Consider the following 15,678-nt stretch of genomic DNA (forward strand, 5'->3'; position numbering starts at 1 on the left):
TCCGATCTATGGGTTTTCCCCCACCGCCCCTATTGCGCCAAGGCCCGCCCTACTCTGCCTCTGATTGGCTTATCTTGATATTTTACCCTAACCCCGACCAATCGCCCTAACCATATGCCTAAACCCAACCAATCATCACTCTCATGCCTAAACCCAACCGATCTTGGCGCTAATGCGGTGGGGAGGGACGTTTTGCGGAAATACATGCTTGGTCACGGTTTCGATGCGAGTGAGTGCAATGATGGGAAAGCTTGAATGAACATGTTTGCCTTTTTATTTTTCGCGTGTTTATCCGTGTTATTGGCAGCGCTATTTATTCCTCGGGACTGGTCCACAAAATTTGGAAATAAATTGCCCCAAGTGCCACCTGTGCGGCTCATAAGCAGGCATGAATTATCACTGTACGACGGGGAGGAAGGCAGCAAAGGCCTGTACCTGGCTATACTTGGGCAGGTCTTTGATGTAATCAAGGGACACAAGCACTATGGACCCGGTGGTGCTTATCATTTTATGGCAGGTGACTCCTCTCCTATCCAGGTTGTATTACTTTAACACTGGAGCTTCAAAGAGTAGTAGCTTATATAGAGTGATAGAGTGTCAATTTAATGTTGATATTGATATAACACTCAGGCCATGTTCAGACTAGGAGGCCAAATCTGATTTGTGAACGTTAATGACCTATTAATGATTCTGTCCAGATTGGTTTTATGAGTATGGAGGCTCCAAGTCTGATTTGTGTCGCTTGTCCCAAACCACATATGGAGGTAGTTTCCAATCTGCTTTTGACTGATTTTTTCCCCTGGGGGCCACATGAGAAGCCCAGATTGTTCCCGGGGGCCAAAAAAATATTGTCATGCCGTAACCTTTAATTTGATCACTAGATTAAATGATAGAAAACACATTGTGCACTTAATCTTCAGCATTTATTAGATTGAAAATCACACCAAACAGCCAATTTAGGTCATCTCATTTGATTTTTTTAGCTTCAAGGGTAAAATGGTGTGGTTTTATTGTCTTAGACTTGCTGGGCCAGGCAGAACCATCATGACGGGCAGTTCTGGCCCCCGGGCCGCATAATGCCCAAGTGGGGTTTAGACTAGAGGGTGGGTCCCTGATGTTAAAACGTTTGAGAACCACAAACTAAACGCATAACTGGGAAGAGAAACCAAAAGCAGACACTTGAAATAAAATCAACAAACAAAAGCACATACACATCCAATAGCTCATCTGTATGTGATAAAATGTGTGTATTTTCAGGTAAAGATGCCTCACTGGCCTTCATCACTGGTGATTTCACAGAAAGTGGGCAGACAGATGATGTGTCCAGTCTGTCCCCACTGCAGGTGGTTGCCCTGTATGACTGGCTAGCCTTCTATCAGAAAGACTACAACCCTGTAGGTGGGGTATATGATGTTTTACAACTGACTTACATCTTTTACATTATTTACAGTGTTGGGCAAGTTACTCAGTAAGTATAAGTTTAGTTACTTTTTGCTTATTACTCCTTAACAAAAACTCCTTAACAAAATTACATTACTTATTACTTGTATATTTTATTTTAAAGTTTTCAATGTAGAGAAGAAACAACACATAATGCAACTCATTCCCATTAAAGACAAGAACGAAAAAACAGTAATAGAAAATAATAGTAGAAAAAGAAAAAGAAAGAAAAAAGATTTCATGAAGTACAATGAGATATCTCAACCAAGTTTTTTAGATGTTATTGAGGATAGTGGAACCAGTTCAGGAATCATAGCAAGTTCACAGTTGGTAGGGGTAATATTTTCATGTACTCAATAAAAGGTTGCCAAATACTTAGGAATACATCAAATCTGTTTTTCAGAACATACATGATTTTCTCTAAAGGAATACAATTTGTCATCTCTGTTATCCATTTTGATATAGAGAGAGGGGAATCCGATTTCCCGGTTAAGGCAATACACTTTCTGGAAACAGCAAGGGCTATATCGATGATTTTTTTTGTATTTTGACTTAACTTCAAGTTTGATACATTACGTATTACTTGTATCAAAAGTAATTAGTTACGTTACTCCTTAGATTACTATATTACTTTTTCTCCCCCTCCCCCACCCGCCCCTTTATTTGAACATTTACATGTAGCCTAATGCCTAGTTTACACTACAAGACTTTCCCCCCGATTTTACACAGGATTTTGAGTTGGGCTCAGTCTGTCTTTGTTGACTCTAGTCTGCAGTTGTTGTGTCAGTCGGCAGCAAAATCTGTTAGTGTATACTGCGTACAGATTTCTAATCTGTTAGTGTAAACTGCCTCCAGATTTCTAGTCTTCAAGTGTAAACTGCCTCCCGACGCCAGTCGGAGCCACAAAGATGTTATCAAACATGTTTGAATTTCAAAGTGAAAAGTCTTGTAGTGTATACTGCCAGTGCCTCGTCTGAGTCAGTTGTGCAGTGTTTTTCAGTCGTGATAAAATATCTTGATGAACCAGTCTTGTAGTGTGAATTCCCCAGTCTTTTCATAATCTGTTAAGATTTTCAAAGTCTTCTAGTGTATCACAGGCATTACAGGAGGAGTCAACAGTCAGCCAAATGACATACTTTTTATTTATTTGCCTACCTACCCACGACAAAAAACAAATTGCGTTCTGGCAACGCAGTAGTTTTGCATAGCCAGAGCTATCTCCACACTTCATTTTGGCACTGTGCCAGCGCTGGAGAAAGTAATGCAGTAACTGAAGTTACTTGGATTAGTAACTGTAATATTATTGCTGTTTTGGAAATCGTATACATATTGCAATTGCATACATATTACATATGAAAGCACAGGTCTTACCTGTGCTTTCATCTCATCCATTATTGTAGAAAGTAATACGGTATATTACAGTAATAATATTACTGTGTAATATATTACTGCCCAACACTGATTATTTACTCATATTGATGTTCATCGCCATTTGTAAAATATCAACCTATCCCATGTGTTGTTTTAGGTCGGGTAACAGGCCGATTCTATACTGACAGTGGACAGCCCACAGAGGTACTGCTACAGGTAGAGGCATCACTAGCAGAGGGCCAGAGACTCAAGGCCCAGTCCCAGGCCGAGAGGGAACACTTCCCAGCATGCAACTCAGAGTGGAGTGCTGCCAGGGGAGGAAGGGTCTGGTGTTCCTCTAAGAGGTATTGAAATTGTTCTGTAATAAGCAAACAGTCTGGCCTAATCAATTGCTATAATAAGAATGTGAAGTCTGTGAGTGAGTGAGTGAGTGAGTGAGTGAGTGAGTGAGTGAGCAGAATTGTGTTCGGCCACAGCTATGCCATTTTATGTGCCATCATGCTGAATCTTATGGGGTGACCTAACGGAGCCGGATTTTTGATTTAGGTAATCATGGCCAACTGAATGTGCAAAAATGGCTAATTAGTAGCCTAAATGAGTCAACACAGGTTCAGCACGATGGAGAGCTCCATTTGTTGGCTACTGATGGAGCTCATCTGCATAATGGAGTACAGCTGGGCCGAGTTACAATCAGCCAGGGAAGTGCACTATGAAAACCTTCTGGGGAGAGAAAAGAGAGGCTGCATGCCAACTCTGTGAGCGAGGCCTGACTAAATGGCCAGTCACACATGGACGTGTATTCTGCTAGTAAAGAGAGGCCTAGAAGGTACTGTATGAGGATGCAATGTCATGATGCTGCGAGTTACCTGTAATGGAGCATGTCTTACACTGGTGGGCGCAGTTGGTATGCATCATGATCAGTATTGAGCCCTTGTACTGCTTCTCTCCAGTGGAGGAGTGGAGAGAGACTGGACGGGCGTCCCCAGGAAGCTCTTCACCCCTGGATCCACCGGCTCTCGCTGTGTGTGTGTACAAGTCCCCTCAACAGAGGAAAATCCCAACCTGCAGGAATACCAGGACTGCTCTCCGCATGCTGACTCATGTCCCATCAGAGACGCGTGAGACTCCTGTCAATACCACAGTCTGAAGCTCAGGGACTTTTTAGCTGGTCTGCGACTAGCGGGCCCAGCTATACAGATGGGAATGTCTGAGGCTGTGACTGACTGACTAAGTTCCACCATTGGTTGGCTGGAACACATGCGAGTGACAGAGAGCTATGCGCACAGCTCTGCCATACTGTAAAAAAACCTACTTGTAAAAAATGTGTGAAAATTTGATTGGTTATAAAAAGAATTGTAAAGCACTCACTCGCACAGCTCTGCCACTGATCATGCTAGTCCTCTTGGCCCGTGCAATTTATTTAAATGCTCGAAGCCAGGGCTTCTCAAAGTGTGGCCTGTGGGAACGTTTCTGGTGGCCTGCAATTAATTAGGTGACGGTATTTGGCCTGATTCTCAATAGGGTTACTGTCTTTCAGAGACTGTACTGGGCCAGAGTGAAGTTCCTGGTATCATATGAAACTAAGGAATGCATTGACCATTGGTACCACACCAACCATGTCATGCTAGCTTGTCAGGAAGGTGGCTAAATAACACTCCAAACTTGGGCTACATTTTGGTAACCTTGCAAGGCAGCCGGATTCATGTGACATCATGAGATCAGATCACACGACAAAACAAAACCGTTTGGCAGCTTCAGGTAGTGTTGGAGAGTCGAGACCACCTAAACCGAGACCCAGTCAAGAGCAAGATTTTCAAGAACATATGACTCTTAATGATGGTTTAACCTCTGCTAACAAGAAATAAATGCCTAAAATGTTGGCAGGATTGTGTGTGTGTGTGTGTATAATACAACATAGATTTCTCACTCGATTCATAATTGTTATGAATTTTAATCTAGAATAGGCTATTAAAGAAAATATTTGTTCTGGAATTATTTTGTGTTGTTTTTTCTTGGGTGGCCCTCAATCTCTATTTCACTGTAGATTCTGCTGCTCTCTACATATGCAGCTCTTGTGCTTTCAACATGTCTTTTACATATTTTAATAGCTTTTTTCTTAGTATTATTGCATTTTAGCAGGGGCATTAACGGTAGCTATCTGACAGGTCTAGTCGTTAGCAGGCTAGTAGCAAAACGAAACACCAGTAATCTTGTTACAACCTATGTTCCAAAACAAAAACTACACTGTAAAATCAAGTTTTATTAAGTACAGATTGATATCAATCATATGTTCGTATAAATCTTTGTTTACAATCCTGTGTGGATTATGTATACATACGTACACATACAGTATATACTGTATACATTTCTTTCATACATAACCTATCTAAAATAGACAATTTATACCACACTTATTATTGTACAGATTTATGGTAGTTAATGTAAATGTTTAAATGTAGGCTACCTGTGTCTTTGTTTGTTTTTAGCTTGTGTGTACCTTTTTGTGTGTGAGTACATTGAGAGCAACACAAACCAGAGTCAAATTGCTTATATGTGTACACATGGCCAATAATGCTGATTCGGATTCTGTACAGGTTGTTATCAATCATCAAATTATTATAGACCACCAATTCTATAGCCTACATCAGTGATTTATGATGAATTTGAGTGTGTCCCAGATGCTTTGGAGACCACTGCATTACAGACCGGGGGGGGGGGGGGGGGACTAGCTCACTAGTTCACTAGGCCACTAGTTTTAGAACATTAATCTTGCTTCATTATTAATACTTTATGAGCCCACTGCAGGTGGATTGTTTTTAAGAATGTTTTGCAGGGTTTCCCCACTAGAGGGTGCCCCGCACTCGCCGTTGATTCTGCTCAGCTGCCCCGCCCCCAGCGTCTAATGCTGCCTTCAAGTAAGATACTCCTCGTAATCTCCTAAATTCAAGCTTTTATGCATTTGAGTGCTTTTGGTATGATATGATAATAAATTACTATTAGACCCTGAAAATGTAGCTTGTGATGCCTGTTGTGTTGTTTTAAAGATTACAATTATTAGCTATAAAAATGCGAGGCAAAAAAAGTTTGTGTGGGGGGAAATACATTATCTGTACTAGCATCAATTGTTGACAAGGCTTCCATGCTCTATGCTCTCTGCCCTCTAAACCTCGTATCTCGGCAAGCTGGGTAGCTTTGAAAATTCCCACTTTCTTCAGGCACATACTGGTTAGGTCGACTCGTTCGTGTGCGTTCCACTTGATTTCCTTATTTCTGAAAGTACATGAAGGCAGCATGACAGTCAGCAGGTAGAGAGACGGTCAATGAGATCCCAGGGGAGAGAGAGACTCCGGGAGGTAGACTTCTGGGACGGTGTCATGACTGTACAGTGTCTCTCCAGCAATATCAACTTTCGATGGAGATCACAAGGAGTTTGGACTGGTCTTATTCCCTTTTCTGTAGTTTTTCCAAGGTACACGTTTCTTGATTTTTTTGTAACTGATTAATTTTCCTTCGGTGCCTTTGGGAGGATCGTATCTGATTTCTTATAGTCCAACAGAGACAGTGAACTCGGGGAATGCTTGTGTTTTTGTAGCGAGCAGGTTCAGATGCGGAGCGACTGTTGAAAATAAGTTCATGGATCTGCTACAGAAAAACACGTGATTTCGGACCGAGTTTAATTAACAAGTTATAGCCTGTGAAGTAAGGCAGCGGCGCTTTTGCTCGGTTAATGATTAAATAGTCCAGTGTACTCCATTTAGTAACTTTTTCCTGGATTACTTTTCGCAACTCAGTGGTTGTAAAAGGATTGCCCTACTTTTTGGCACATGATACCGGCTATTGTTTGTCAACATGTCTTATTACTTTCAGGCGGCAACCTGTAGCCCAACCTTTGAAGTTCAAGTCGTCGCTATTCTCCATTTCTCGTGGATTTATCCAGAAATTGTGGCGCCTGCAAGACGGAATAGCTTTTGAAGTGCTTTGCATTGCATTTAGTCGCAAATTGTGATTGTACATTACAGTGAATTGTGTATGCTGTATATTTGTATCAGATCAGTTACCGATGAAGATCAATATAGGCTATTGTTGCTTGGACCTGCCGTGCTGGGAGAAGATACAACAGTTAAACTATAATCTGCGAATGAGGACATTTGATGTATGTTTATCTCATGAAGGCCAGACTGTTTGAAACCAATGCACACTTCAAGCTCCGCAACTGCTATCTGTATTCATGGTGCATGCAGTGTTTCGCCACCCACGAGTGACACTGGATAAAACTTCCTAAACAGCCTATTTAATTTCGGAAGAGACCATTTTCTACAACTTTAGCGCGTGGCTTTCGGGCACTCGGTGATATGAATTTCTTCAATCGGTGTAAAGCTTGAATATGTAAACAAAATTATCCCGGTGCTGGATTCGCATGGAAGTTGTAGGACATTCACGCACGAATGATGGCAGTCCACCAGCCTTGAAAGTTTGGATTGGACCTGTTACCCAGTAGTGGCGGACGCACACGCACACAGAGTTATTTTCTCCCCATCTCCGGTGCTTGCCAGCTTTGAAGTCCACTATGTGCGGCCGGGGACCGCCGCTGCAGCCGAGGCCATGAGCGTCCCTGGCCCGCGGCGCCTGGCCGGGGCCCGGGCCGGGCTGTGGCCGGGGCTGCTGTGGCTCATGGCGGCCCTGCAGTGCCAGGCGGTACAGGGCCAGCCGGGCCTGGAGGCCGAGCGGCCGACCCGGCGAGCGCTCATCAAGGTGACACTGCTGAAGAACGAGCCCACCGGCAAGCCCATCACTCTGGAGGGGCTCTTCGTGGGAGGAAGCGCAGGAGAGGCGCAGGGGAAACTCATGCAGGTAAGGTGGCATTTAAGAACACACCTGACAGGGCTCACAAAACAAAACCTCTCCACCTGCCAAGGACCAACATGTATTAAAGTGGTTCTCAACGTGGAGTCCGAGGACCACCAGGGGTCCTTGAGGGGGTTCCAGGGGTCCCCAGCAAAAAGGGGGATAATTTATTTTCATAAGCAGAAGAAATAATTCCCACACACTATCCAGTTACTGGCAAACTTCTGGCAAAAAGTAATAAAGTTTGCCGTAACTGGATAGTGTGCGGGAATTCTTTCTTCTGGACTCTATCCTCCGGCTCACCTATCCATAAGATTGTGAGGGTGTGCATCGGCTCTTCTTTCAAGGATAATGTATTTTCACCAATACCATCCATAACCATAAGCAACACCATGAGAGAATGTAGTCTATCACTATTTTGGTCATGGGTTTCATACACTTTCGGTAATAAAACATCTAAAAGGAAAAAATCAGATGGGGTACCCTGGTACAAAATCGTATCAAATGGGGCTCGGTGGTCTAATTTGTGTCGGTTTAGGGGTCCTTCACCTGAAAAAGTTTGAGAACCACTTCGGAAATATTATTTTGGTGGTTCCCAGGGCAGGTCAGCAAGTGAACAGTGCCCCCTGCAGCTGGTAGGGCCTCTGTGTTTTGCTCAAGGACACTTCAGCAGGGCGGATGCTTGAACCCGGCTCTTCTCATTGGAGAGAAGAGCCAATGTGACCCAGGGGAACGCCCAGTTTTTCGTGGTTAGATATCATTTAGTAATCATCATATCTCACTACACTACAGATAAGAGTCAAGAGATAGACTGAAAGCTATAGATCAAAATAGCTAAATTCATACTCCCATACTCTGAACAATATTTTTTAAATATTGGTTAAGTTGAGCTGTTTGCCATGTTGCTGGGGAGCATCTATTACCACCTCAAGGACTCTACTTTGGGAACCACGGAACCCTACTCTCATAGAAACACTGGCAGTGGACAAAAACAAACCCACAGCCCATATATCAAAAGGATTGCATCTGTAATATGTCTTAATTTGCAATTTAGTTATGAAAACACTCCTTCAGTCTTTCAAATCCCTCTGTGGTGGAGTGACTCAGCCCAGCGTTGGTCCCACCTGGTTTTCCAACCTAACAAATAGTTTACACAGCATCCACAGTCTGATCAAGCAAACCTCACCATGACCATGAGTTAAAAGATGGCATTATTCACTATCGCACTGCATCTCTCCAAGAGCCGTCCACAGTGTCACACTTCCCACTTAGAGTGCGATGACAGAATATCTAAATTCGTTCAACAATAGCGATGACATACATGTGTTATTGAGGTTAGTTTGTTTTCATCTATCTAGCTCTTCTGCCAAAGGTTGGGTAAGGTTGCCAACTTTTCAGCTCATAACTTTCCTAAGGTGATAGCGTTGTAGTGCCCTTAACTATTTAGGGCAGTGGTTCTCAAAGTAGAGTCCGGGGACCCCCAGGGGTCCTTGAGGGGGTCCCAGGGGGTCCAAAGCAAAAAGGGGAATGCTTTAATTATTTTCACTTTAATTCCATCCATAAGTGACAGAATGTATGACTATTTTGGTCATGGGTTTCATACTTCATATACACTGTAATAAAACATCTAAAAGCAAAAAAAAAAACGTATCAAATGGGGGTCTAATTTGTGTCAGTTTAGGGGTCCTTGATGTGAAAAAGTTTGAGAACCACTAGTTTCTATGGCTTTTCCCACCGCTCTGATACAAAGATGTCGATCAAGGCTACGAAACAACAGATCGAATCATGTATTATAGGCCTGTGCAAACCTATAATTTCAGCAAAAGCTGTTGTACCGCTGTGGAAAAAAGCATGTTCCTTGCTGTGTAAATGAAAGTATGTGGCCTATTCACCGTGCATATTTAGGATTCAGGAGTGGATTATGGTTGCTGGGTCATACAACCCGGCTGTGTCAATTTATTTACCGTCTCCAAAGAAACGGGACGACAGATATGAGGTACTGTAGGATCTTGTCTCTCCTCACTCACCAGGTGTGGGAGGTTTTGTGAATGGCAAGCCAGATGCTTCAGTGTGCCATAATTGATCAGGATTTCCATGGCCTCTGCGCAGAGAAAGCCCAGTATTAGGCATGGTGAAAAGCCAGCCCTGTTGACTTCTTTCTCAGCTTCCAATTGATGCGTGTGGGTGGGATGCTGACAACGTGTTAAGGATGTGTACCACAGACAGCGCTGCTATCCAGATCAAAGCCACTTCCAGCTTTTTGGGATTTCCAGCATTCTTAGTTTTGTGTTGTTTTTTCTCCCATAGAATTTTGCACAGTTTCTTTTTTTTGTCCACTGGAGATCTGTGGGCTAAAATACAAATCCGCTACGGCTAAAGTGTAGATTAGAATGAAAAGCAGTCAGACGAAGGCCATGGTTGTGTGAAAAGATCTTAACCCTTTGTGAGCGGGTCTGTGCACAGAGCCTCAGCAACACCCATAAAGCAGTGGCTGCCACCTTTTCTTCCGAAGGTGTTAAGGTACACCGCTGCCCCAGTCACTAGCTACCTAACACGGTTCCCTCTGCTACAGAAGGTGTTAAGGTGCACCGCTGCCCCAGTCGCTAGCTACCTAACATGGTTCCCTCTGCTACAGAAGGTGTTAACACTTTTCCTGAGGATACCGTGTTAGGTAGCTAGCGACTGGGGCACCGGTGCACCTTAGCACCTTCTGTAGCAGAGGGAACCATGTTAGGTAACGACTGGGGAAGCAGTGCACTTTAACACCTTCTGTAGCAGAGGGAACCATGTTAGGTAGCGACTGGGGCAGCAGTGCACCTTAACACCTTCTGTAGCAGAGGGAACCGTGTTAGGTAACGACTGGGGCAGCAGTGCACCTTAACACCTTCTGTAGCAGAGGGAACCATGTTAGGTAACGACTGGGGCAGCAGTGCACCTTAACACCTTCTGTAGTAGAGGGAACCGTGTTAGGTAACGACTGGGGCAGCAGTGCACCTTAACACCTTCTGTAGCAGAGGGAACCGTGTTAGGTAAAGACTGGGGCAGCAGTGCACCTTAACACCTTCTGTAGTAGAGGGAACCGTGTTAGGTAACGACTGGGGCAGCAGTGCACCTTAAAGGAGAATTTCGGTTTTTTACACCACGGTCCTCATTTCCAGTTTAGAATATGATGTTTTACTCACCGAAATAGTTTCGCGTCATTCGGATGCCCAGGGAAGATTTTGAGCTCCGAGTACACTCTTCAAACAGGCTAGAACCGCTAGAACGGGAGCCCACGGGGCATTATGCACGGCAGTGCACGCGCTCTCTAAATGACACTTTTTCTGTCAGATCACGGTTCATTATGGTTGTAAATATAATTATTTAGCTAACAGCTAGAAGCTAGGCTAACAACAACACTGGAGTCAGCGTTGATCTGACCGGGATGGGGTTACAGTGCCCCTCTCCCCCCTCTGTGAAACCACTTCTTCAGAGAAACCACAGAAGGGGGACGATACGCACTGTAACCCCATCCGGGTCAGATCAACGCTGACTCCGGTGTTGTTGTTAGCCTAGCTTCTAGCTGTTACCTAAATAATTATATTTACAACCATAATGAACCGTGATCTGACAGAAAAAGTGTAATTTAGAGAGCGCGTGCACTGCCGTGCAGAATGCCCCGTGGGCTCCCGTTCTAGCGGTTCTAGCCTGTTTGAAGAGTGTACTCGGAGCTCAAAATCTTCCCTGGGCATCCGAATGACGCGAAACTATTTTGGTGAGTAAAACATCATATTCTAAACTGGAAATGAGGACCGTGGTGTAAAAAAACGAAATTCTCCTTTAACACCTTCTGTAGCAGAGGGAACCGTGTTAGGTAACGACTGGGGCAGCAGTGCACTTTAACACCTTCTGTAGCAGAGGGAACCGTGTTAGGTAACGACTGGGGCAGCAGTGCACCGTAACACCTTCTGTAGTAGAGGGAACCGTCTTAGCTAACGACTGGGGCAGCAGTGCACCTTAACACCTTCTGTAGCAGAGGGAACCGTGTTAGGTAGCTAGCGTGTTAGTCGCTACCTAACAGGGTTCCCTCTGCTATAGCCAAGACGGCGACAGACTACTCCTGTGCTGATAAGATCTCTGGTTTCTACTTTAACTGGCCACACTTGTCTGCACAGTTGGTTTTTGTCCGCTCTCAGTAGAGGAGCTAGAGAACCAAGCTGTTTGCCTTCCGTAAGTCAGACCCTTGCCTGCCGATGCCTTGGAGTATAAAAAGGCAGGAAGGTAGAGTTGAGTCCCTTCTCCCTGGTTGGAGCTACGTTACACAGAGCCAGTGTTGTGCTGCAGGGATGCTCTTTGTTGCAGCGCGGGCCTGTCCCAACAGGTTCTCGCTGCCTCGGCAGGCTGCTTTACGTCCCGCTTTATGTTCCTGTCTTCCAGTGGATAGGGGGAGATGGGGAGGAGGTTGACTTGTGTAGGTCTCTAGGGCTGGATATTACCACAGATTTCCCGATTCAATACAATTCCGACACAAATCATATTGCGATTCACTACGATATCGATATGTCAGTTACGATACCAATTTTCTCAAAGAACTAATGTTGTAAATTGTACAAAGAACCCTCTAACCTGGTGCACTATTAAAAATATTAATGTTTAGTTTACTGGGGCCGGTTGCACCAACTGGTCTTACACTGGTCTTAAGCTAAGTTGGTCTTAACTTTACGACCTATCAGCTACGCCGGTTGCACCAAGACGGCTTAAGCCTTATTTTCACTACGCCCAGGCGTAAGAGTTACGCCTGGTCAGGAGGAGGCGTAGAGCCTGCCTGTCTCCGCGGAGACCTTTTTGAGTCCTTACCGTCATCGTCGTAACACAACCAGTTCTCCGTCTTTGAAGCACGATGTTAAGATTATAACTAACTAGTTGTGTGGCTTAGCCTTCCCAAATGTTGCCGTTAATTTTTTTAGAATTTAATACATAGAATTGGGAACGTTACATTCAATTTCATTCAGACTGTCTGTCTGGCTCAATCGCCGCCATTTTTCCCCCGGAGCGAGGGAGGGTGGGAGGAGGGAGGGTGTACAGTAGTGGCTGAGAGAGAGTAGTGGCACAGTGCGCTCCAAGCAGGTCGCGAGGCACACATCATCCAATCAGAGGGCATTCCCCGGCAATTCACATGAACGCGCATTGCTACGACCAGCGTAGTTAAGACCAGACGTAAGCCGTGTTGGTGCAACAGGCGTAAATCCACTCTAAAGACTGGTCTTAACTAAGACCGACGTAGGAGTTACGACCAGGCATAGTTAAGACCAGTTGGTGCAACGGGCCCCAGCAGATGTTTACCAGATCTCGTTGTGCTATGAACCACAGCACACGAGTCTAACGGGGATAAAACTTTGAGGATCCACAGGAAAAGGCATAATATTAAAAGATCGACATTGGGATTTAAGAATCGATATCAGTTCCTTCAAACTGAATATCGATTTGATATCGATACATAGATTTTTTTGAACTCAGCCCTAGATATTAGTTACAAAACCATTGAAGCAAAGTGGTAGATGCATTGCACACCTGTTCTGAGGAGAAACTGTTTTCTACTTTGGGGGTTACAGGTTAAGAAAAGACTAGAGACAGAGGCCATACCACCTCAGGATCTAGCAGTAGATCTCTCTCACCCCCCTCCCCTCTCACCCCCTCTCTCTCTCTCTCTCTCTCTCTCTCTCTTCTCCAGTAGTCTGGCATGTCTGACTCGCAGATCCCCAGGCTACTCCGAATTTGACTCTCTCAACCGTGGTGGAGCATGACAGCCAGTTTTCAGAACCTGCAGTAATTACACCTCTTTGGCCACATTTGATCTTCCTAAGCATGTTGTCTCTCTGGGCCACAGGTCGTCTTGCTGCTCCATTAGATTTGTCTGGCTCTCTGGCTCTGTGATCTGTATGAAAACAAGACCTGGCGTGAGGAGGAAAAGTCAAGTTCCATTTGTAAATACTTTATTGCAATGGTTTTGTATATTGAGAACGACTGTAGTCTGCTGTTAAAGGAATACAGATCATGTTTACTAGTTTTTGGCAATAGTTTTTTGCATCTTATATACACACACCATCACATCATGTTTAGATCAGTGGTTCTCAACATGGAGTCCAGGGGGCGGGGACCACAAGGGGTTCCAGGGGGTCCCTCAGCAAACTTATTATTATTATTTTTTTGTTAAACTTCACCATTATCTCATTTACAAGAGATAATGTAAAAGAATGACCATTTTGATCATAGTTTCCCTGGTTTAGATCATGTTTGGTTGAGATTCCCTGCTTTAGATCATGTTTGGTTGAGATTCCCTGCTTTAGATCATGTTTGGTTGAGATTCCCTGCTTTAGATCATGTTTGGTTGAGATTCCCTGCTTTAGATCATGTTTGGTTGAGATTAGGGCTGTCCTCGACTCAGGATTCTGCCAGTCGAATCGGATTCGACTGTCCAATACGAATATTCGACTATTCTATACAAATAAATAAAAAATAAAAGTAAGAATATCTTCAGTGATTATTTCAACCACATTAACAGTCAATACAACACAGTGATGGGGACATATTTAACAATCAATAGCTGTGTTTCCATTACAGTTTTTCGTAAAATAATTGCGATATTTCTACAACTTCGACAAAGTACAATTGCGACTTGCAGGCGTTTCCATTGAAGTTTAGTTTGAAGTCACGGCACGCACACCTGAACGCAATTCCCGTTACCAGCAGCTGCCACAGTGATTACCCACGGGGATCTGCCCCATATCCCGTCCCCTGCATGCTCAAATCCAACCAATGGTCAATGCAAATCACCACATGAAGTTACAGCACATATAAACGAGCCTGATTATCAATTCAAAAGAAAATGTAGAGTGGCAACATATTGCTGTGGCTGCGGTGAATGCAGTGAGCGCAACAGACAGAGGAAAAAAGGAAATAAAACCAGTCCGATTTAGAGAATGGGGGGAAAAAATGCTGATTTGGTGCAATAATCAGAATGTCGTGTATTATAACATTGCATGTGAAACATGTATTACTCTAACTCACTGTATTCACTTCAGTCAGCAGCACCGGTGTGTGCCTTTCATCCCCTCATCTCGCCGCTGTGCCAATTGCGCACACACACAGGCAGCCTGTCACCATGGACCGATTTCTGCCATTAAAAATTCTCTGTTGTTCTCCCCCGGCTCCGCTTTTGCACAACACTAAACTTTCTGCTAGGTAGCGTTGCTTCAAAGTTTTCCACTTGCTGCGAAGGTTTTGCCACAGCTTATCGAACCCTTTCTCCCTAATTTTCCTTTCATTTTCCGCTCCTTTTCCAAAGGAGAAGATGGGTCACATGACATGCAAATGCGGAAAATGTGTTTCCATTACACTTTTGCGATAAACTGCTATAGCGACACATCTGAAAAACCACCTCATGAGAGTGCAAAAACTTTTTGCGATGTTTTTCGAAATTTACGTGTTTCCATTACCCGATTTTTTTTGCGATATTTAGATTTTCTGAGGGTAATGGAAACATGACTAATAAGAGACTAATATGATTATGCACGATTTGAATTGCCGACGCCGAGCTATTGGATAATGGATTTGTCTCAATAATGAGACAGGCAGGACACATACAGTATATATATATTTTTTAATTAAGCTCTTATAGCCCAATTTTTTTATTTTACCTTTTAAACATTAAAACAACATGTAGCCTACATGGATAACAACTTGAACAGTTCTTTAGCCTATTTCTCAAAAACTAATAGGCCTAAATAAATCTAAACAAGAATAAATTAACAAATTAAATTAAGATTATAATTTAGATGGGGGGAAAACGACTGCTCAACTTGAGGAATCTCCATTGACTCACGGGTCTCTCGACTGATGATTCGACTATTCGACTTTTAGAGGACAGCCCTAGTTGAGATTCCTTGCTTTAGATCATGTTTGGTTTACACTCCCTGCTTTAGATCACGTTTGGTAACACATGTAAAACTCATATATAATGAGTATGCGCTTCAGTGTATTCAG

General features: G+C 43.7%; 2 protein-coding genes across 2 annotated transcripts in view; both read left to right on the plus strand.

Annotated features, from left to right (window-relative positions):
- Positions 1-220: 220 nt before the first annotated feature.
- Positions 221-4,769, plus strand: cyb5d2 (cytochrome b5 domain containing 2). Its single transcript, XM_083633921.1, has 4 exons — positions 221-517; positions 1,258-1,398; positions 2,969-3,155; positions 3,762-4,769. Exons 1-4 carry the CDS (start codon positions 256-258, stop codon positions 3,931-3,933), a joined length of 762 nt encoding a protein of 253 aa, XP_083490047.1. The 5' UTR covers positions 221-255; the 3' UTR covers positions 3,934-4,769.
- A 2,644-nt stretch (positions 4,770-7,413) lies between these two features.
- Positions 7,414-15,678, plus strand: part of rnf43 (ring finger protein 43) — a gene marked incomplete at its 5' end in the record, with an annotated part of 205,817 nt that continues 197,552 nt past the window's right edge. Inside the window, one exon of the mRNA XM_083650084.1 lies at positions 7,414-7,662. Coding sequence (XP_083506210.1) covers positions 7,414-7,662 — 249 coding nt within the window. The remainder of the gene's footprint in view (positions 7,663-15,678) is intronic.

The sequence above is a fragment of the Poromitra crassiceps genome, assembly GCF_964638095.1.
Source record: "Poromitra crassiceps genome assembly, chromosome: 1".
NCBI lineage: Eukaryota > Metazoa > Chordata > Actinopteri > Beryciformes > Melamphaidae > Poromitra > Poromitra crassiceps.